This window comes from Blennius ocellaris, assembly GCF_963422515.1.
Source record: "Blennius ocellaris genome assembly, chromosome: 7".
In the NCBI taxonomy this organism is placed as follows: Eukaryota; Metazoa; Chordata; class Actinopteri; order Blenniiformes; family Blenniidae; genus Blennius; species Blennius ocellaris.
Window position 1 is genome coordinate 17,010,124 of NC_137656.1, and position 21,935 is coordinate 17,032,058.

At 41.1% G+C, this 21,935-nt stretch overlaps 1 protein-coding gene across 1 annotated transcript; it reads left to right on the top strand.

The window, feature by feature from the left end:
* Positions 1–1,141: 1,141 nt before the first annotated feature.
* sv2ca (synaptic vesicle glycoprotein 2Ca) lies at positions 1,142–21,935 on the top strand (the record flags this gene model as incomplete). Its single annotated transcript, XM_080499788.1, has 12 exons — positions 1,142–1,739; positions 10,550–10,730; positions 12,645–12,796; positions 18,090–18,223; positions 18,839–18,928; positions 19,782–19,892; positions 19,991–20,079; positions 20,309–20,473; positions 20,619–20,752; positions 20,894–21,100; positions 21,227–21,386; positions 21,752–21,935. 12 exons carry the CDS (start codon positions 1,142–1,144, stop codon positions 21,933–21,935), a joined length of 2,205 nt encoding a protein of 734 aa, XP_080355914.1.

The window sequence follows — 21,935 nt, forward strand, 5'->3', positions numbered from 1 at the left end:
AATTGCTCGATGAAACTGTATATCTTAAATAATTGTTGTGTATCTGTGCTCAATGTGCAATCAATTAGAATAAACAGCACACAGAGATCCTGTGGAGCCCACATGAAAACCGTGTTGCATCATTTGTACGGGAGGCCGGGGTCTCCCTCCCATCACTGCATCACTGTTCTGCCACGCCGGGAGGGGCTTTCCTGTTCATGCTGTTTGCATTGACGCTCACATATGAGACTGGCATGTGTGGGAGGGCAAGATAATCGTTCTGGGAATCTCTTTGTGTGTATGTTTCGCCGGTGTATGTGATATTTTATCTATGTAAAAAACACAACATTATGCAAACTAATAACATTGGGAGAGAGCAACACACAGACATTTTCTGTATGTATATGAGCTTGAGTAATACTCCCTTCCCATTTTTTCGCATGGATTGAATATGACAGTGTGGTTCCAGTTGGGTCGTCACTCTCATTATGATGAATGAGCTATTTATTGGGGGCAAATTGAATTTTGGACAGAGCCTTGTTTATTAGCTTCTGTTCCTCAGAACTGATCATGAGCCAGCAGATTTTGTGGTGAAATCTTAAAAACTCAACTACTCTCATGAAAAATAGAACAAGGAGAGTGCCTTTGCAAATCAAATATTCATTTTAGAATAAAAACTATGAGCCAAAAAAAAAAAGCCTTTTTCCTTGCACCAGTCCAAATGATTAAAAGCCCTGGGAGAATGGGAAGCATATGATTAAAAAGGGTGTATGTACTGTCAGTGAGGTGTCAACTGTTAGTCAGGGTTAGTGATGAATGTAGACATGAGATATGGGCATTTTTAGATGAACAGCTCCTTTTCTCTGACTGTTTTCTTTTTTCTCCCATGTCTTCCTTGTCCTTCCTTTCACTTGTTCTCTTTCCTTTCCCCTTCCCCCATGTCTTTCAGGCTGGTCAATGATTGCCATGGTCATTGCGAGTTATCTCCTGTGGTGACTGCAGACTCAAGAGTTTTCTTTCCTGCTGCATCTCGAGGCCTGCTGTACTCACTATTTTTGCAATCCGCAAACAATTTACACTCAACCCTCTTCCATCGCTTCCCTCTTTCTTCTACCTGTAACTATCCTCTCAACCCTTGTAAAGACCTGCTGGTGGAACCACAATGGAGGACACTTACAATAACAGGACTTCACTTGTTAAGGGGGCCACAGACATGGTCAAGGAGGCCAAGCGGCACGCAGCAAAGAAGGTAAACAAGGCTGTGGATCGAGCAACAGACGAGTGCTCCGCTCACCGTAACTATAGCCGATTCCAGGATGAAGAGGATGAGGATGAGGATTTCTACCGCAACCCCCCGAAACAGGATGGACAGGGATACCCTGACAATGAGGAGGGCTCCAGTGATGCCACAGAGGGCCATGACGATGAGGATGAGATCTATGAGGGCGAGTACCAAGGGATCCCTGCCGCCAGGGACAAGAAGCATAAGGAGGGTCAGGTGGCTTTAGGACAACCGATGTCGGACGCCACAAGAGACCGCCATGAGCTGGAGCAGGAGAGACAGGCTGATGAGGAAGAGCTGGCCCAGCAATATGAGCTGATCATCCAGGAGTGCGGCCATGGGAGGTTCCAGTGGCAGCTGTTCCTGGTGCTCGGGCTGGCACTGATGTCTGATGGGGTAGAGGTGTTCGTCGTGGGCTTTGTGCTGCCGAGTGCAGAGACGGACATGTGCGTGCCCAACTCCAGCTCGGGGTGGCTAGGTAAGCATTACATGTGTTTATATGCTGTTGAGCATGTCAAGTTGTGGTCACAACTGAGGATGCAGATCCCATTCAATCACAAAGTATTCAGCTGATTATCGGTGCGTGTCATGAAGTGTGAAAGACATGTTTGACCAAGCAGAGTGGATACACAGTGCAATGTGGGAAATGTAGGATCCAGTTCTTCTGGAGCAGAGGTGGGCACTCCCGGTCCTGGAAAGCCACTGTTGTGCATGTATCAGGTGTTGTCCTGCTGAAAAACATCTGATTGCAATCAGTAGCTTGCTGTCAGGCTCTCTGTAGCGCATCATGCTCGCACATTCATCAAATTCAGGTGTGTTGGACCAGGGAAACATTAAATAAATGCCGGTCTGGGGACTGACGACGGGAAGTGCCCATCTCAGTTTCAAAGCCGTGGCCACATTAGGACCATATGTTCTTGTCTCTGGTGTGTTAAGTTTGACTGGCATTTTAGTAGAGCTGGTTTAATAGTTCATGAACACAACATGATTTTCAGAAAACATAAAAGAACAGTTGTTAGAGGGAGATGCTTGCACTCTGAATAACTCTGATATGATTTTAAAATAATAATACATATCCTAGTGATAACAACACTGTTGACTTTTCCAGTCGTATACATGTTTTTGTGTGGACATATTTTGTATTCAGGTTTTAAGCTGGTTTGTGGGGATGGTTTTCAGTGGCTGTCAGACTGGTTTTGTCTCCGAACAAGAAATCCTGCTCCCAGGCTACTTCTGTAACCAATTACTGTCATTTTAGTAACAGCTGTCACATTTTCCAGCAAAAATGAACGGACATTAGAATATATTTGATTACATTTATCTCCAAAATATGGATGTGGCCCGGGAGAAATGCTACCACAAAGATGAACTTGCAACTATTTACTACTGTTCTGAATGGAAACTTGCTGTGTGAGACATAGAATATTCGCATTTTATTGTAAAGTATTAATACAACACCGCACATGTGTATGTAGAACTGGAACATAATACTCAGCCCTGCGTCTTTTCTCAAAAATGTTTTGATTCGAGAAAAATAGCATTTGTTCTGTATGCCTGCAGTATATGTCACGCTCTATCTTATATGTAGACGAGGTGTTTCGGACCACTGGTCTCCATGTCAGGTATTAAGAGTGTAGCTGGTATTCCCTGTGTGCTCTGCGGGTTGAGGTGGAAGTCTCAGCAGTCCCAGTAGCTGCAGGTGTATAATCCATCACCACTGAGCTCTGTGTACTGGGGCTGACTCACCGTGTCAGTACCAGAGTGGAAAGGACATTAAATCAAGCACACAGCCCGTAGATACTAACTGCCACACTGAGGCATGACAATACATCAACACGACAACATCTGACGCGTGCATGCGCCAGGGCTTCTATCAAAGTGGAGGCTGCGATGGAAAGTTTAAAGGAAATGGTTTTGAGTGGGTAAATGAGTTTAGTTATCTTCACCAACAAAAGTTGGGCAGAGAAGGTAATGTTTTCATCTGTGTGTATTCATTTATTGGTTTGTATGTATGTATTTTACCAACTTTTCGCAAAAACTACTGTCCCGAATTGCATTGCATTTTCAGGGATGATTTGTTATCATTCAAGGACCAATCGATTAGACTTTGGGACATTAATGGCTAACCGTTTCTGAATGAATTCCAAAAAAACTGCGAAAGAATTTCCCATACAAAGCATATGAGAGAGGCACCTGATGGAGGAGTTCAGCATCTGTTGCGATGGAGATGCTCCCTGCTCATTGTTTCACTTTGATGTAGCTACCTGACCTACCTCATTAGCACTGATTTGAGCTAACAGCTATCATGCTAGTGATGCTAACTCTGTTCTGCAAACGAATGAGGCGTTGGTGAAGGTTAGAATTTCGAGTTAGAAATTACTACACTTGGTCACATGAAAAGTATTTTGCTGCAATCTGTACAAATTTAACAATCTTTTATGCACACTTTAAGAAATATTAGGCTTGATATCGCCCCCTCTCACCCTGTTAAATCCTCGCAAGATGCTGTCTATGCTGCACCTTCCCTTTTCTGTCTCTTTCCAAGTATCCATGTAAACTCTTTTCTCCCTCTCCAGCCAAGCAAACTCCTGCAGGCGTTCATGCTCTACGCACTGCTTCTCCTTGTTCGTGACTCCATCCCTCACCCCCTGTCCATCCCTCTCACCCTCCATTCTATGTGCCTCTCTTTTCTTCTCGCATCCTCCCCCATCATCCACTTCTTTCTCCTACTGATTGCCCCTGGGCTCCTCCCTCTTGAGGTGAACATGATTGGTGTGTATATGCCTGTTTGTGTGCATGTCAGAGCATAGCCCACATGATTACTACGACCTGGTTGGTTTGGAGTTTCCCAGATTAGTTCTGCTCTATTGTAGCCCACAAAATTAACTGAGTTGATGTTTCATAAGGGTTGCGTTTTTATTTACATTTTTTTCATTATCAAATTTATCGTAAACAGCTTCATGTCTGCAAGATTTGCTGACAAATTTATAGTATATTTAAAATAATACCATCTTGAGTTTAACCAGTCCCTGAAGAACACCAATATATTATATAATGTAAAAAAATGGAACAGCCAAAAATATATATTTTTTAATATAGATCAAGCTAAAAACGTTTTGCTAAGACTTTTCATTGTGATTTATTTTGTTTTTGATCTCTGATATAGTTCCATTATTAATCATTCCAATTCAATTAGCTCATGTAATAAACTGAAATTCTTATCCCGTATTACCATGTAGAGTCACTGTGAACATCAAAATGCATTTTAGGATGACCTCCAGGATTCAAAATCTCTCTGTTCTTTTGGAAGCACACACTAGCATGAAGCTACTAAAAGATGTGTTTCACAGGAGTTTGTTTTCATAAACAACAATCTTTCAGTAATGAATTGAAAAAGGGAGTAAAAAAGAAAACCTCATTCTACCATTATAAACAGAAACAAAAAATGAATGGGGGGGGGGGGTTCTGAGTGGTGCACATATTCTCCTGGTGTGTGTGTGTGTGTGTGTGTGTGTGTGTGTGTGTGTGTGTGTGTGTGTGTGTGTGTGTGTATGAATGGATGAATGTAAATATTCTGTACATATCAGTGAAGATGTTACTGAGATATCACTGGGGCCAGGCTGAACCCACAGAGGGTGCTCTGTTGAATAAAGGAAAATAAAATATTTATAGATGGATGCCTGCATTGACAGATAATCCTAACAATATGGGGAAAAGCATACATTTCTTTCCATTTGAGACACTGAAAACATTTCAGTGATAGTTTCAGTAGTTTCGACACTCGTCATTTTGGTGTTTGGTTCGTTTTACCTGAGCTGGGCTCCATCACATGTGTATTGCACAACTCCATTAAGCAGGTATCAGGCAGAGATAGGAGGCATGCTGCACAGACTGAGTCGAATGTAATGGGATAATGCAGTTTGGAAAGAAAAAAAAAAAACACAGAGCCTGAATAGGATGAATGAGCAAAAAAGTGATTCAATTACAGAATTCAATTTGGCCTGAGCAGTATCCCGATCTCCTAGGAATCTTTAACATTACTTCCGAATGAAGGATGAAGTGTTGGGTTAGGAGGGGTTGCCGACATCTGGTAAATACCTCAAACAGGAGTGGACAATGTGGGAAGGAAGCAGGAAAGGATTCAGGAACTGTGAAAGGCAATATGTTTGATGAACAGAGGGGCAGAGGATGAGCGACAGCTCTGAAGCAGAGAGATTACCAAGTTAGAGAGGAGTAATGGGAGAGACGGGTGTGGGTGGACGGGAGGAGAGAGGTGGAGATTGGTGGTATTTAGTACTCCAACAGTGTGAGGGAGAGGCTCTGCTATCATCTCAGACACAACAGACAAAGAGAACACATCACCCTATCATTATTTATTTGTTCTCTTAGACTGTCTTTTCCGAGCCAAAACCATCAGTTTTCCCCTCTGCTTCTCTTCTCCTTTTTTCACATTTACAATAAACATTAACCTTTCCTTTTCTTTCCTGTCTCTTCGTTATGAATCATTCCCCCTTCCTTGTCCTTGGATCTGTTTTACTGTGTATGTGTCTTGGCTTTCTGTCTCCTCGCTTCACTTTCTGTCTCCTCTCATGTCCCACCTCTTCCCTACTTCTCTCACTCTCTTTGTTGCTTCTCCTTTCCTATAGTTCCTCTACCTTTTCTCTGTCCGTGTATAGGCCAGCTGGCAGGCTGTGTGGGGCTTCCTGGTCCAGGGGCAGCTGAGCATAGCTAAACTGCAGCAAGAACGCAGCCTCACTGCAGAGATTACACTACTTGAATCGTGCAGCTCTCTCCTCATTGTGTGGGAGAATGTGCGTGTGTGTGTGGAGTGATGGAGGGGTGGGGGGTGGGGGGGTTCTTAATGTCTGTGTATTTCTGTGGCCCAAACCTGCTGCCACCAGCACGATCAACCACAAGTAAGCCATGCCTAACTATTTACTCTTATCTGGCTTTCAGACAGCATCACTATATTTCACGCGAATTAACGCCGCTTTAATGTTAATGATAGCTGGATCATTACTGGTGCTGAGTGAGTCATTTTAAACCACGCACCCTGAGCCCCTACAATAGGTTACTTTCATATAGATCTCATTCAATTCCTGCCCCCACTGATATGACTTAAACGTGACAAAAGGCTTCAATCTCTATTTCTGCGGAGGTGGCAGAAGACGGAGGCATGAATCCGATCAAACTGACACCGTGTAGTACAAATCTGATTACATGCCGCTCGGCGTAAAGGAGATGGTTACAGCGGCGCAAAGAGGAACCCAAAGCAAATACTGTAAAAGGGGGGGGGGACAGAGGAGACCCAGGAGACTCCTACAGGATTGTAGAGGGAAGACAAGGAGGTGAAATGATGGAAGGAAATAGGAAGTGAGCCAAGAAATTGGAAAGCAAAAGAAATAGAAGCAAGCTGAGAGGAAGAGAAGTGAAGGACTGGTTGGGAAGGGAGGTACAACAAAAGCAACAAACTGCTGTGACGGATAAAAAAAAACATCAAAGCAGTTGAGCAGGGATGACGAGAAAGAGATCAACGGAAAATGTTAAAAACAGAAAAAGGTGCCACAGTTTAGTCATGGTGCGGACCAGACACACTACTTTATGACAGCATCATCATTATGAATAAAAGTGAATGGGTGTGTTTTGCGCAAAGCTGAAAGACTTTGCAGCTCTAAGAGCGAAGAGCATCAAAGCATAAAATCAGAAAAGAGGTCGTGATGCAGCTCAGCGCCTCCATGGCTCTCAAGGGGCTCCTCAGTATGTGACAGAGCAAAAAGCACAGTGCCAGGGCCTTCCCCACACTCCCCTCCTCACTCTTTTTGTCTGACTATCCGGCAATTACTGAACTCCCCTCCCCTCATGATCCTTTTCTTTTGTCAACTCCTTGACTTGCGTTTGTTGCTACACGCAATCTTTTAGGTACATTTGTGTTAGATACAGAATCCATTTTCATTTTTCTAATCCGTCCACCTTAAAAAAAAATTCTATTTTGGCTGTACTTAAAGCAATTAAGTGTAGTTATAATCATGTAACTTATGCATTGTTATGGACTGTGGGTCTGTGTGTTGTCACTTGTAGCAGTGCTTTGTTTCATATTTCAGTCTCAAAGAAACAACTGTGGGGAATTTGTCTCGTTCTTACTGTGTGAAAAGGATTTTGCTGAATATTTGCCACGCTTGGAGATGTGTTTTGACGTCTCAACACAGTCTCGTGGGGCAAAACCTTTTGCTTCTGTCTGAAATTCTCCTGACACATTGTCATTTTCTGGTGGTACTCAGGGTCTGTATGAGTCCTCAGCTTGAATCTCAGATAAAACATTTATTTTTTAATTTGTTTTTGTGCAGCGGTGATGTCAATTCATCATGTCATTTCCTACTGCTTTTGTCTTGGTTGTTGGTCGGTGTTGCTCGTAGCAGCAGTGGCAGTTGTCACAGTTTGTCTGCATTCACGGCGGCATAACAACGGCTGTCTGTAAACCACACTCACTGCACAACATAAGATCAGAGGCTAATGTAAAGATGCCTTAAGTGTTATAAATAATGTCCAGGAGGGCCACTTTTTCATTTATTATTGACATCAAACAGCTCCAACATGAATGTCATGAGGGTTTTGTCATGAATTTCTTAAGAAAGCCTGATAAAAAAAGTGAATCATCATAATCAGGCATATTTGAGCTCACATTATGTCAAACTTTTTGTCTGTATTATGTGAAACTTTTACGTCAACTAAAATGTTAAAATGTTGTTGTTTTCTTTGTTTGTTTGTTTTTTTTTTAAGTTAAACTGTATTCTTGTTGCTTGTATTTCTCTGCATGACAGTACTTTTTGCTATGCTGAATATAAAATGTACATTTCGGTAAACCAATGAGGAGATGGCTATGAAGTAAAATATTCATATTCATTGCTTATGTGGAAACGTCCCTAAATGAATAGAACTGCATTTCTCCAGAAGTTGTATACCGGTCATAAGCAAATGTATAATTCCTTTGAAGTGTGCACAACAGATTTCAAGACACGGCAGGTTAATTCTACTCCACGTAATGTTAGAGAATGTCTGTGCTATTTTTAAACGATATTACACTGCGGTGAGCTCAGTCGTCCCTTTCTGGTGCGGGCACCGCTGACATCATGCTCAAACATCATGTTGTTGGAGTCACCGAGAACATCAATAAATTCATTACATAATGGACGATCCCATGAGAGGTGTACCGATTAGTTACTAGGTTTATTACTCCTCTGTGTCAGGGGATTTTAACGTAGTGGTATCTGTGTGATTCACGCCGATGTCTGCAAACCAGAAGAATATCTGAACTGTATGAAACAATAAAGATGACTGGGTCTTTGAATCCGTCACATTTAACTGGACAGCCAGTGGGTGTTTATCTGTGCACAGTATACATCTGGTTTGTGCCTCATGAAGCTGAAGCGCACATAGGCTGAATGGTTCTATGAATTTAAGCACTGAATGGATGGTACCTTCAGACGAGTATCTAGATGACTGCCAAATGTGACAGATAGATGGGATTCAACCTTGTAGTGTGAGAGTCAAACAGATGTCTGCTCACAGCCGAAGAGGCGGAGCAATCTGAGTTTTGACTTTACAGGGCGGCTGTGCTTCCTGCTGTTATTAACGTAATGAGACGGACAAAGTCACCTGATGGAGGTTTTCTTGTTTCTATGTGCCGTCAGTAATAGAACAAGCCCCTCCCGATCAAGTTCATATGTATGTACAATATATGTGTTAGTATTGATAAAAAGAAAACATCCCAATATTATTATCTACTGATCTGTTGACAAGCTCCGCCGTTTTTCAGCCTGGGAAAAAAACAAAAAACAGCAGAAAAACCCAGCTGCATTGCCTCCTTACAGCAGACAGTATTCATCCATGGGAGCTGCTCAACACTCAAAGCCACAATATAGACTAAAGCAGTAATAATAGTCTTCTCTCGTCGGGGCAGAATCATGATGATCAGTGAAGAAAATCAATGCTGTTTTGTTGGTGCATTGATCCCATTTGTGACGAGAGGGATTAAAAGAGCACGGAAGGCTCTTTTGTAAAGTCACTCTGCATTACCGTTCACATTTGTCTCCTCATTGATCAGAGCTTGTTTTCCGTCCTTCGCTCACTGTATTTACTCATCAACGCTGGGCAGTGTTACCGAGGCTGAGGGTTTTTCCATTTGGTTTTCAGGTTCTGAATCCTCAGTCGGAGCTGTAATTTCACAAGGAAAAAAAAATAGCATTAATTTGTATAAATGTACATCCTGTTGTAAAGTAATTAGACTTCATGGGTTCAGTATATATAGTCCAGGAAATGTGAGTGTGGCACTTGAGTCAGATGAAAAGAAGTTTAATGGGGGTGAACACAGTGGTTTAAGTTCCAAAAGTCTAATTTTGGAAGTTATACAAAAGTATTTTATTTCTATATTTCATTTATTGAGATTTTACAATTAAAAGCATGCAGGAATATCCTCCTTGTGAAAGAGGACAATAAGGGTCATGCTCTTCCTGTCTTGACTACTTTTAGGATTGAAATGCTGCTCTGACAATTAGCAGTCAGCATCGGTGTTTGTTTCCTTTTTATTAAAACAGCTCATGAGCAATGAATTTAGTATTCGGTACGATCAGCAGTAACTGGCACAAGTTTAATATGGTTTCTGATTTTAATGTGAGCTCTCACTAGTAGCCAGCACGGAGCATTTAAGGACATGATTACCAAAACACTTGGCTTGACTCAAGATAAGTGTTGGCTGACTTTGACTTATGAGGCTGAGATGTTTAAAAATATTTGTCACTTCACTAATCTTGAGATCGTTGTGTTAAGTAGTCGTATATATTTCAAAATGGCTGCCCCGGAAGTATAATTTGCTGAGGGAGTCATTAAAGTGAATTTTCATGCATAATCTGTGAACATTACAGGTTCGGAGCTATGATAAGACGTTACTGTAAAGAGAATGAACGCAATATCCACGGCGACCACAATTGCAGCTTTAACTACAGGTCGTGTGAAAAGCTGAATGACATAAACCCCCCAGAATGTTTTGATTGCCACATGATGTGCAGTTGTTTTCATTGACTTTCTGATGTACATGCTGCATGATTTCCAGAAGCAATTGTATGCTGACAAGTTCATTGTATCCACTCCAAAGCTGGTCAAGCATGTTTTGTGGGGGTTGTTGGGAATGTCTTCATTACTAAAATGCACTTGTTACACATGTGATGAAATGTGAGGCACTACATTGTCTATAAAGGCAAATACAAACCAGGCCCATTCTCTATCTCCTTCCAGGCAGCGTTGTTTACCTCGGGATGATGTTCGGAGCATTCTTCTGGGGAGGGATGTCTGATAAAGTGGGCCGCAGGCAATGCCTCCTCATTTGCATGTCGACAAATGGCTTTTTTGCCTTCCTGTCATCATTTGTCCAGGGATACGGCTTGTTCTTACTCTGCCGTCTCGCCGCGGGCTTTGGGTAAGTCTGATTTAGTGGCGGTTAATCCAAAGCAGACGAGGTATTTGGTCAAGTAAATTACAATCCCACCTCAAAGACCCTGCATCCATTTGCAGCAGGAGAGTCTAACTGTTGCCGGAAATCTTCGTACATCTGAGAGGAAAACTTAACCTGTGTGAGGCGAAATCCATCTAAGTTTGTGAGAAAAGATGAAAGAAATATTCTTAATTTTCTATTTAAAGCTTTCCCCACCTTTCTTCAGAAGCATCGTGTGTTATAATTATTTTACCACAGCAAACACCAAGAACCTAAGACAATGCACTCAATGGCCTGTAGCACACTCTGTGTGTTCTTGCATTCCCGGCAGGATTTAAAACCCTGGGAGTGTATCAAAGTAAGTAAAATGAAAGGCAGAGAGTTTCCCTCCTCTTATGACATCCACATAATGGTGTGGCCTGTGATTTATTAGGGTCTGTTCACTGCAAGCATAACTGTTCCTTTAAGAGCTAATTCAGTAATTGCATCTGCATCGTTCTCTCCAGAGACCTTCAGAGTAATTGAAAAGGCTGTCCAAACTGCCAATATGATCAGTGTCGCTGAATCACCAGGAGCTGGCACTCAGGGTTTTTATGTATCATGTCTGCAGTAAAATGTGTTTAATTGTGCATATTTGTGTTCATTGTTTTTGTTCTTTTTGTGCATGTCTGCAATAAAACTAGAATTTGCAAAGTTATTTTGATTTGAATAGTAAAGTGGCTTTACAGAAATGAATGTTTCGAGCTTATGTTACTTGAAGGGAAGGCAATAACGGAGGAGAGAACGCCGATGATTAGTAATCAAGTTCAACTACTGTTGCATTGCTTAAGGTATTAATTACTTCTTGATTGCATTTTCTGCACTGGCAACAGCAGACATTCTTCCAAATTGACTTGCACCAAAACTGTGTATTTATAGAAACAAAACAAATGTGTCTTTTTAAACAAATGTTGATTTCAAACAATACTTTTCATTATCTGGCGACAAAAATCTAAATCCAAATGTTTGAGTATTAATTAAAATTCTAGTTGTTTGCTGCAGCCACTCACGACTATAAAAGTAGCAAACTTTAATACTTGGTGACAATCTTACTTTGGTACGACAAAAACGTCATAATTTTGCTGTTTATCGGGTGAGTGTCTGTACTTGGTATCTTACACAATTCTTCCCAAATAAGTAAGTCAATGAAAGTCAGATAATATATGCTAACACGTTAATATGTGCTCCAGGGTGTTGTATACAGTAAATCATATTTAGGGTGATTCTTTTATTATTCAAAACACTCAGTGGTGTATGAGATGTAAACGTGTTCATGTTAGAATCATTTACAGGAATCCAGTGACAAGTGATCTGTTTTGCACCTGCTATTGATGAGATTTAATTGTATAGAAACATGTTTTGGGGACATTTTTCCATTTTGTTTCTGTCTTCCAAGAACCCCACAGAGTACAATTTTATCTACTGCCCTATAATGTAGAGTGACCAACCATCCTCTTTGGCTTAGAAACTGCCCAGGATATGTTGGAGTGTTTTATTCATTCAGATGTTCAGTTTCCATAGTTTTACATGGGACAATAATGTATATATTAAATTGAATGGCACAGAATTCTTTAGTACTGTTTTGTTTGCATTATAACTTAAAAAGAAAATATGATATAGTATGTTGTTGAAGCTGCATTTTTAAATTTTTCATGGCCTTTTTGTGTGCAGTTTGCACGTTCTGGCCTAGGTGGGTATGGGTTTTCCTCTGGGTACTCCAGTTATTTTAAGGAGTTAAAAAAAAAAAAGGTACAAATACCCCCCCAAATACAACTGACTGTGAGTTTAATTTGTTACTACTGCATGTCCTAGTTTTGGTTTCATCATCCTTCTAACCCTCTCATTCTCTGGTTTTTGCAGGATAGGAGGTGCCGTGCCCATTGTTTTCTCCTTCTTTGCGGAGGTGCTGTCCAGGGAGAAACGAGGAGAGCACCTGAGCTGGCTTTGCATGTTCTGGATGATTGGGGAGATCTATGCATCCGCTATGGCCTGGGCCATCATACCACATTATGGTGAGTTTATGAAATCATTGTGCAACTATCTTGAGAAGGCGCTGGGGACTGCAGCCACATTGTAGTGAATAACGAACGAACAGACTCGTGCCAGATTGAATGTCTTTTTCTTGTAAGAACTCTAACAGGATTAGGTTTAGATGTGATGTTTGGCAAAGTGGCTTCATGCTACAGTAACAAGCCTGTGAGGTTTCCCCAATGGTCGTGTGTTACAGTGCCAACCCCCCCACCCCCCATTTGAATCAATCACTTAATGGCTCTGAGTGGCTGCAGGTCGACGGAGGCAGAGGTTAAGAGATTACCGTATTACCGTATGTATGGATACTGCAAAGCAGGCACAGCCTGGAATGGGTGAGTGAGTATGCCGGAGAAGAGACAGGTGTGATTTATGACAGTGCCGTGTTTGTTATGATCTGCGCTCGTCATGTAAAAAAAAAAAAAAGAAAAAAGATAGGTTTCCTCCTTTCCTCTTCATTCATCCTTTTTATTTCTTCCCCCACAGTTTGAACCTGCTGTCCCTCTCTTTTACTGCCTCCTCTCATACTGTTTTGTACTCTTCTCATCTCTCAATCTAACTCTGTCCCTTCTTTTATTACCTCGCTCCTCTCTTCTCTCTCTCACACTCTCTGTCTCTGCAGAGTGTTCTTCTTGATCAAGCATAATTAGGTTTTTCTCCTTACTCTAATAGGACAAAGCTACATCTAGAGGTGATTTATGGCCGGGCCATGTTTTAGCCAACCTGTGACGTCAGTGAGTGAGTGTGAGAGGGAGGGAGGGAGAGGGAGAGAGAGAGAGAGAGAGAGAGAGAGAGAGAGAGAGAGAGAGAGAGAGAGAGAGAGAGAGAGAGAGAGAGAGAGTGCAATGCATGTTGCATTGAGGACGTTTTACTACTGCAGCAGACACATACAGGTCTTCTTCAAGGAATATTGAAAGTAATAACATTTGACACTGGAGGAGGTCATTTCAGTGAAAACCAAGACACACCACACACACACACACACACACACACACACACACACACACACACACACACACACACACACACACACACACACACACACACACACACACACACACACACACACACACACACACACACACACACACACACACACATACACACAGGCTCTAATTGGAGCTTCCGATAAAGGACTTTCCGGCTTTCTTGCATGCAATTGAGTTATCACTTGCACCGATATAGAAAATTTGTTCACACAGACACACGGAGAAGCTGTTGATGAGACGCTCACAGTAACCTGTTAAAACCAGGACAAGTCTGTATTAGGAGACTCTACTGTCGGATCTGTTGATATTGTATCAAAAGGGATGTTTGTGGCCTCATTCTGTTTGACACGCTACCACTTCACTGGTGTTTCTCTCTCTCTCTCTCTGTCTCTCTCTCTCTCTCTCTCTCTCTCTCTCTTTCTCTCTCTCTCTCTCTCTCTCTCTCTCTCTCTCTCTCTCTCTCTCTCTCTCTCTCTCTCTCTCTCTCTCTCTCTCTCTCTCTCTCTTTGAGGGGGAGCTACAGTACGTGCCTTGCATACACACTCCAAGACTCACCAATGGGTTTGCTTTTCCCCAAAGTGCTGCAGTACCTACAGCCAATATGTTGTGTATGTATGTATGAGCTGAAATCACTGGGCAGAGATACTTTTATGTCCGTGTGTCATGCAATTTCCACTATTTAATACACTTTCAGAGCTCTCATTTATCTTCTCCACTTGCTGCACTTGCTGACTCCTGATATCTCCGAAAGCCCCCTGCCAGACACATCTATCTATCTATCTATCTATCTATCTATCTATCTATCTATCTATCTATCTATCTATCTATCTATCTATCTATCTATCTATCTATCTATCTATCTATCTATCTATCTATCTATCTATCTATCTATCTATCTATCTATCTATCTATCTATCTATCTATCTATCTATCTATCTATCTATCTATCTATCTATCTATCTATCTATCTATCCATCCAGGGACTCAGTCATCCAGAGATTGAGTCAATTATATACATAATCCCTATAATGAGATTTCCAGTGTCAGTTAGTGTTTGAGGGTGAAACATGAACCCAGAGGGACAGGAAGTCAAGCTACATTTCTGGAAAATAGACTGCATAACTTTCTTTCTTTGCTACAGTTTTTCCCTTGTAATCTTCTCCTCCTTACTGTGTCACTTCAGACTGCAACACACTCGGTCAAACACACATGCACACACAGGAAGTCAGAACAATGAATGCAGAGACCGATCAAGAAACCATATGGCAGGTGTCTGCAGGTTATTATTCCAAAAGTCCAAGAAAAAAAACACTATCGTGAGACTAATTAGAGACAAATTTGTAACATTCATATAGTGTATCATTATCCGATGTGAGGCAAGATAATGGAGCTTTATCTGTGTAGCAAAATTCAGCAACAAGGTAATTCAAATTGCCTCAAGTAAAGACAACAGATAGGACAAGAAAAATGCAGGGGATAGTTAAACATTTGGAAAAAATTTTGATTTATAAGAAAAGACTTAAACTTAGTGAAAACTAAACACAAGTAATAGTAATATATATTGTGAAATACAGTTTATTTATTTATTTATTTGATCGGAACAGCATACATTAATGGACAATCGTATACAAACTGTACATAAATTGTATATGTGCCAGATTATAGTAAAACTTCTCATTTACATCTTTAGTCCCGAGGCAGGTCACACAAGCGATACAATGTATAAAGGAATATAAAACACAATATAAAAACTTACATTTACACAAAATGAGTGCAGGACTGACCAACGTCTCTTCTGGCCGAGGCTCCGGTGTTGAGACCCCTCTCGGGTTTAGGTTTACTGAAATGTGGTTAGAGAGTGGGGGGCGGGGCAAGACCATGAAGTGCTTTGTTGACAAGGCAACAGTTTTTAAAATTTAGAAAATTTAGCATTTTGTATTTTTCAAGAGTATTACAGTGATGATATGACCAAGACTTTTGATCCAGAATTTGTATGGTCTTTTTGAAAACGGTTTCTATGGATTTGCTATTTGCTTCTCCAGTCATCATCATCATCATCATCATCATCATCATCATCATCATCATCATCATTGCGTTGTTGCGGGAGAGCATGTTCCAGAAAGACTGAATGTGAAGATCAACACTCAGCCTGAAAGATACTGTATAATAAAACAAAGATAAAATAAACAGTTAAAACAAAAAGGCCGAATAAATAACATGGATTGTTCCCGGTCATTTCCTTTTATCGTAAGAAAGATAAAGTTAAATTATCCAAATGTACAACAACTTTAAACAAAAAAGACATTTTCATTCAATAACTCTTTGTAGAATCTCCTGAGAGGTTTTCTTTTATAATTGCATGAATCATTTTGGATATTTGTTGTTCATTTACAGAAAGGATATATATTACTGATTAGTGAAGTTATTTTTCTCAATATATCTATCAAAGGAACGCTTTGCGCTTTAAATATATCCAAATTTCACTTTGTGCTTGATATGCCCGGGTAGCTAAAGGAGAAAAACTGGAGTTCTTTTTCAAGCATTATAACACTAAATAACTGCACACTGTATTATGTCCTTCATATACTTCAGGTTCATGTATTCAAGATTTTTTAAACATGAATACAAACATTCATTTGTTGATATTTTTACATTTTCTGAGATGTTTTCATCTCTCAAGTCTCTTTTTGAACACATCCATGCCACTTGTTACCGATACTCACACCCTTTGAAAATGGTTGCTTTTAGTTTCAATTGACATGCATGCCGATCAAAGCTGAATTTTAATGTGCTGTGAGATTAATTCCAAGCAGCCTTTTTCTGGCATAACCATTAGTGTTAACCCCCTTCCCACCCCTTGACTCCCCTCCCACGCCTGTTGATGGATAATGGTGCTATTCCCTCCGGAGCTGTAGCTCCATGAGGCACGATCTGTGGAGAGACGTGGGAGGTCACGACTGACACGGCAGCACCGTTCTGTACAGTTTGCCAAAAAGATCTGAAAAACTGAAGTCATTGAGAGCTCAAAACTCCTGCGTTTACAGCACATTATACAATGGGGACCACAACCCGATGCATTAGATTAGATAACTTCAGGAAAATGCAAAACAAGCAAAAAATGTCAAATTTTTTAAATACCAAACTTTTAGTGAACATCTAAATTTAATGGGGATGGAAGTTCCCATATGTTCTCCAAGAAAAGAAAGTAGGCAAAATTGCAATTTCCAATTTTTTTTCCAGGCGTTTTTACATCAAAGGACTTTAATGGTGCTGATTATCACTAAAAGCGATGCTTTCTCACTCGGAATGATTCACTCCGTAATTCTGTGCGTAAAAACTAGTATCCCCCACCAAAGGAAAATGAAAATGCATCACGTTTAATTTGTATGTATGTTTGTTTAATCACTTGTGTGTATGTGTGGGCGGGAATCTGACATAACATTATGGGGTGTCAGTGTAATCTGCATATAGTTATGCACGTTATTAATTTGTGTTGTTTCCTCTGTCAGTGCACACACATTCATTTTTTTAAGTGTGTGTGCAACTCTACCTCAGTGTGTGTGTGTGTGTGTGTGTGTGTGTGTGTGTGTGTGTGTGTGTGTGTGTGTGTGTGCGCATGCGCTTGCGTGCAAGTTACAATGATTAATGAGTCTGAAAGACTGCCTGTGGGCTGAGATCAGGTGCAACAAGATTTAACTTAGCAGAAAACACTCAATTCTATTCCTACACATTCAATTAACCCGTCCTCGTGCACCTCCCTCTGCAGAGCCATTCATCTCTGAGCTCACACATCACTCTGCTCCAGCTGTCAAGCACTTCCATTTAAATGCCATCTTTTATTTGCTGCTCCTTTGTGTTTTGCAATATGAGACTCACTCATAACATTTACAGTCAGGCTTTCAGTTCAGGAAGTCCCACCTCTGATAAAAATTGAATTTAGTGTTATCTTGGCTGCATAATGGCATTTAGATCAGGTTTCAGCAAGTCATTTGCTTTTTATAATGGCCTCCTGTGACTTGAAAACAGACTAAACAGCTACCTGCAACAATCAAATGGTACACTAAGTATTCATGTGTAATTCATCTGTATGGCACATTGTGAATGATGGGTTAATTACCCAAATAGTGCTATAATTAGCATATTTACCACCACATATGGGGTAATGTTCAAGTAATTTAATCCAAATACATAAAAAGTTTTTTCGAGATTATTCCTGATTGTGACAACCTGAATCCTTTTTCTCATGGTTTGTATTTGCAAGGTGATAATCACCAGTTACTGTCCCCAGGTTGGAGCTTCAGTATGGGCTCAGCGTACCAGTTTCACAGTTGGAGGGTGTTCGTGGTGGTCTGTGCCCTGCCTTGCGTGTGCGCTGTGGTGGCTCTTACCTTCATGCCTGAAAGTCCCAGATTTTATCTCGAGGTAAGCACATCTATCTAGATTTTGAACAAATGTTTACAGTCAGACGTGTCTTCCCTCGCTCTGCTGCACCACTCCTGTTGTTGAGAGTGCCGGACCATTTTGCTGTGTCATTGTTGTTGGTTGCTAATACTCATCGGCTTTGCACTGAGCTTGTGTCGGGCAATTTTGGAGTACTTTCTCACGACATTTCTGTTTCATCAGTCCGAAATAATTCAATTCAATTCAATTCAACTTTATTTATATAGCACCAAATACAACCCAGTCATTCCGAGGTGCTTTTAACAGAGAAAATAGAAAAGCCCAACAAATCCACATGAGCAAGCAGGAGCAAATAGTGTGAGTCATTTAAAACCGGGAGAAGGCCTTATATCGTGTATCTGGGAAATAGGAGGCTGGTGATCTGTGACAGTGGGTTTGCTGCTGCAGGATAATTACACCTTGAAGTGAAATGAGTCACTGGTGTCCTGACTCATTCATCACGTTACCCTATCTGGGAAGAGAATCAAAGGGACAGCAAATATGATTGTGGATCTGAAACTGTTGCTATGACTGAGTAAGCAACACCGGCATCATCTCATCTCGTCTCTTTCTGTTCTTCACTTCCGTGCCTGTCAGGTGGGGAAACATGATGAAGCCTGGATGATCCTCAAACAGATCCACGACACCAACATGAGAGCGCGTGGGCAGCCGGAGAAAGTCTTCACTGTGAGTGTTTGTTTCTGCTGCGAGCTCTCCTGGCTGGGTTTCCTGATGCACGGGGAAGCAAAGAGGCTTATGTTTCTGCCACCACTGGGACAGGTTTTAATGCTTACACCATGCAGGATCATATCTGAATTATGAAGGTTGTGAAAGCTGTTTTGTGTCATTCAGGCTTATTGGCTGCGCGAGGTGCACTTTGGGAAAGCCGCTTAGTCAACGCATGTTCCTTGAATTGATCGAGTGCTGTAATACACATCAGTAATACTGTACTCCCCTTCTTGATTTGGCTTTGATTTTTTTTAAATTACAATTGAATGAGACAAAACGAAATTTCAAGGAAACACACACGTATAAATACTGCATGATAAAATCTACATAAAACTTCAAATCTAGACTTGAATGTTCTAAATGTAGATGAGTGATTCTCAGACTCTCAAGAGAAAACCATTATGACCAATCCGCACATAAATAATAGAGGGCACTTACCCAATCAGCGATGACACTTGATAAATGAGACATGTTTACTCCTAATATAATGATGATTCATTGATAATTATAGCCAACCACAGACACACTGCACAAAGCAGGACTGATAACAGGCCTTAAAACTTACCTTAACAAGGTACTGCACCTCACCAAGCTGCAATTTCATCAAATCAAAGAAAGACTGTACTTATTTCATATCTTGTATATTTGTATTCTAAATGAGCATTATATCAATATATAATAAAATATTTATTTAAAAAACTGATTCTATTGCCAAAACATTTTTCAGGTACTAAATGGTAGAGTTCACATACAATGGATAATGTAGACGTAAACGGCTGTGTTTCGCTGTTTCTCCTCATTGATTTTTCAGGTAAACAGGATCAAAATCCCCAAACAGCTGGATGAGTTGGTTGAAATGGAGTCAGAGTCTGGAAATCCAGTGTCCAAGGCTTTCTTTAGGATGAAGGCTGAAATCCGTGGGGTAGATATCATTGACATATTTGTAATTTTCTGAAATAATTGCCTGTCAACCACGCAAGATCAATATGTTCACAATGACAAGTTTTGGTCTCTATTTAGATTTATCTGAACCTGATGAAGTGCTTCAACTATCCCATGCAAGAGAACATGATGCGTCTGGCCATAGTGTGGTTTACACTGTCATTCGGGTAAGAGCAATGCACATGCTTTTGCACAAAACATCTTGAGTTGGTTGAAAGCTGGTGGCTGTGACAACACTACTTTTGCTCAACTTGTTCTCTCTGCAGTGCAGAAGTTACATGGTAATCTTTGAAATTCTGTGGGATCGGCTCTGTTCTATTGATTGCTCAGTGAGTCCAGTATCTATTTTATTATAACAAAGGCTTCCTGGTTTTTTCTGCATGATTATGATTGCAGGTATTACGGCCTGTCCGTCTGGTTCCCTGATGTCATCAAACACCTTCAGGCAGACGAGTACGCCTCAAAAGTGAAAATCCACACTAACGAACGCATTGAAGGGTTCACCTTCAACTTCACCCTGGAGAACCAGATACACAAAAACGGCCTCTTCATTAATGACCAGTGAGAAAAGTCACCTTAATTACATGATTGATTTCTCAGTCCAAAATGTTAATCATCCAGTGCCTTCATTTAAATAAGAACACAGCGATGCTATGCAAATGATCAGAGAATTGCGGTCAAACCTAACATTGCTGCACTTCCTCAGATTTATCAATATGAAGCTGAAGTCAGTCACCTTTGTTGACTCTACCTTTCGGAACTGCTACTTTGACGATGTGACGTCGGTTGGCTCCTTCTTCAGAAACTGTACTTTCATTGATGCATTTTTCTTCAACACAGGTGAGATGTTAAGATATAAGACTCTCTCCAAAATTAAACATTTTCAGCTGTGAACTGAATTAAAGTATACATAAATGATTTTGTAACTATATATACACGTTATTTACCTTTCAACCTGCGTTTCCTTTTGTGCTTGGACAGATATTGATGACTCGAAGTTGGTAGATGGCACAGAGGTGGTCAACAGCACGTTTACCCACAACAAGAAGGGATGTCAGATGACCTTTGACGATGATTATAGCGCTTACTGGGTTTACTTCATCAACTTCTTGGGGACGCTGGCTGTTCTTCCTGGGAACATAGTGTCGGCCCTCCTCATGGATAAAATTGGCCGTCTGTCCATGCTTGGTAGGGATGTGGAATGAAGGAATGATTCATGTTTGTTTTTGGTGATGTTGCGCTAATGATTGTGTAAAAGATTGTCATATGTTTGTTTTGTTTAGTTTGTCTTTTTAATGTTTGTATTGACTTCAGGCGGCTCCATGGTCCTGTCAGGCATCAGCTGCTTCTTCTTGTGGTTTGGCACCAGCGAGTCCATGATGATTTTCATGTTGTGCCTTTACAATGGCCTGAGCATCTCCGCCTGGAACTCCCTGGATGTGGTCACCACGGAGTCCTTCCCTACAGTCAGGAGGTGAGAGTGTATCAATCCTATCATTTAAATTCTTATAGCTCCATTTCAAATCAGCCACCCAATCACCCCTAGATACATCAGGGCCAAGAAGACTCCAGTGGGTGCCAGGGTTAGAGCAAAAGGTTGTCTGCCTGGGCTAGTTTGGGTTTGAGGAACAGTAAAGGGAGACCATTCAATAATACCCAGAGATAGTGCAAAGAGAGAGCAGAGAGGAAACAAGAAATGGAAGGATAAATGAAATTAACTCCAGATGGAGAAAAAAAGGGGGAAAAAATTAACATTTTATTTAATCACAAGTAACACTACTCTCACTTTCTCTCTTCTCAACTATCCTAATCCTCTTTCTTTGGTGTTGCTCTCCTCAGGGGAACAGGCTTCGGGTTCTGCAATGCTCTGTGCAAATTGGCTGCAGTTTTGGGGAACCTGATCTTTGGCTCCCTTGTGGGCATCACCAAGGCCATCCCCATCCTCATGGCCTCGTCTGTGCTCGTCGGAGGAGGCCTGGTTGGACTGCGGTTACCTGACACCCGGGCGAACGTCCTCATGTAA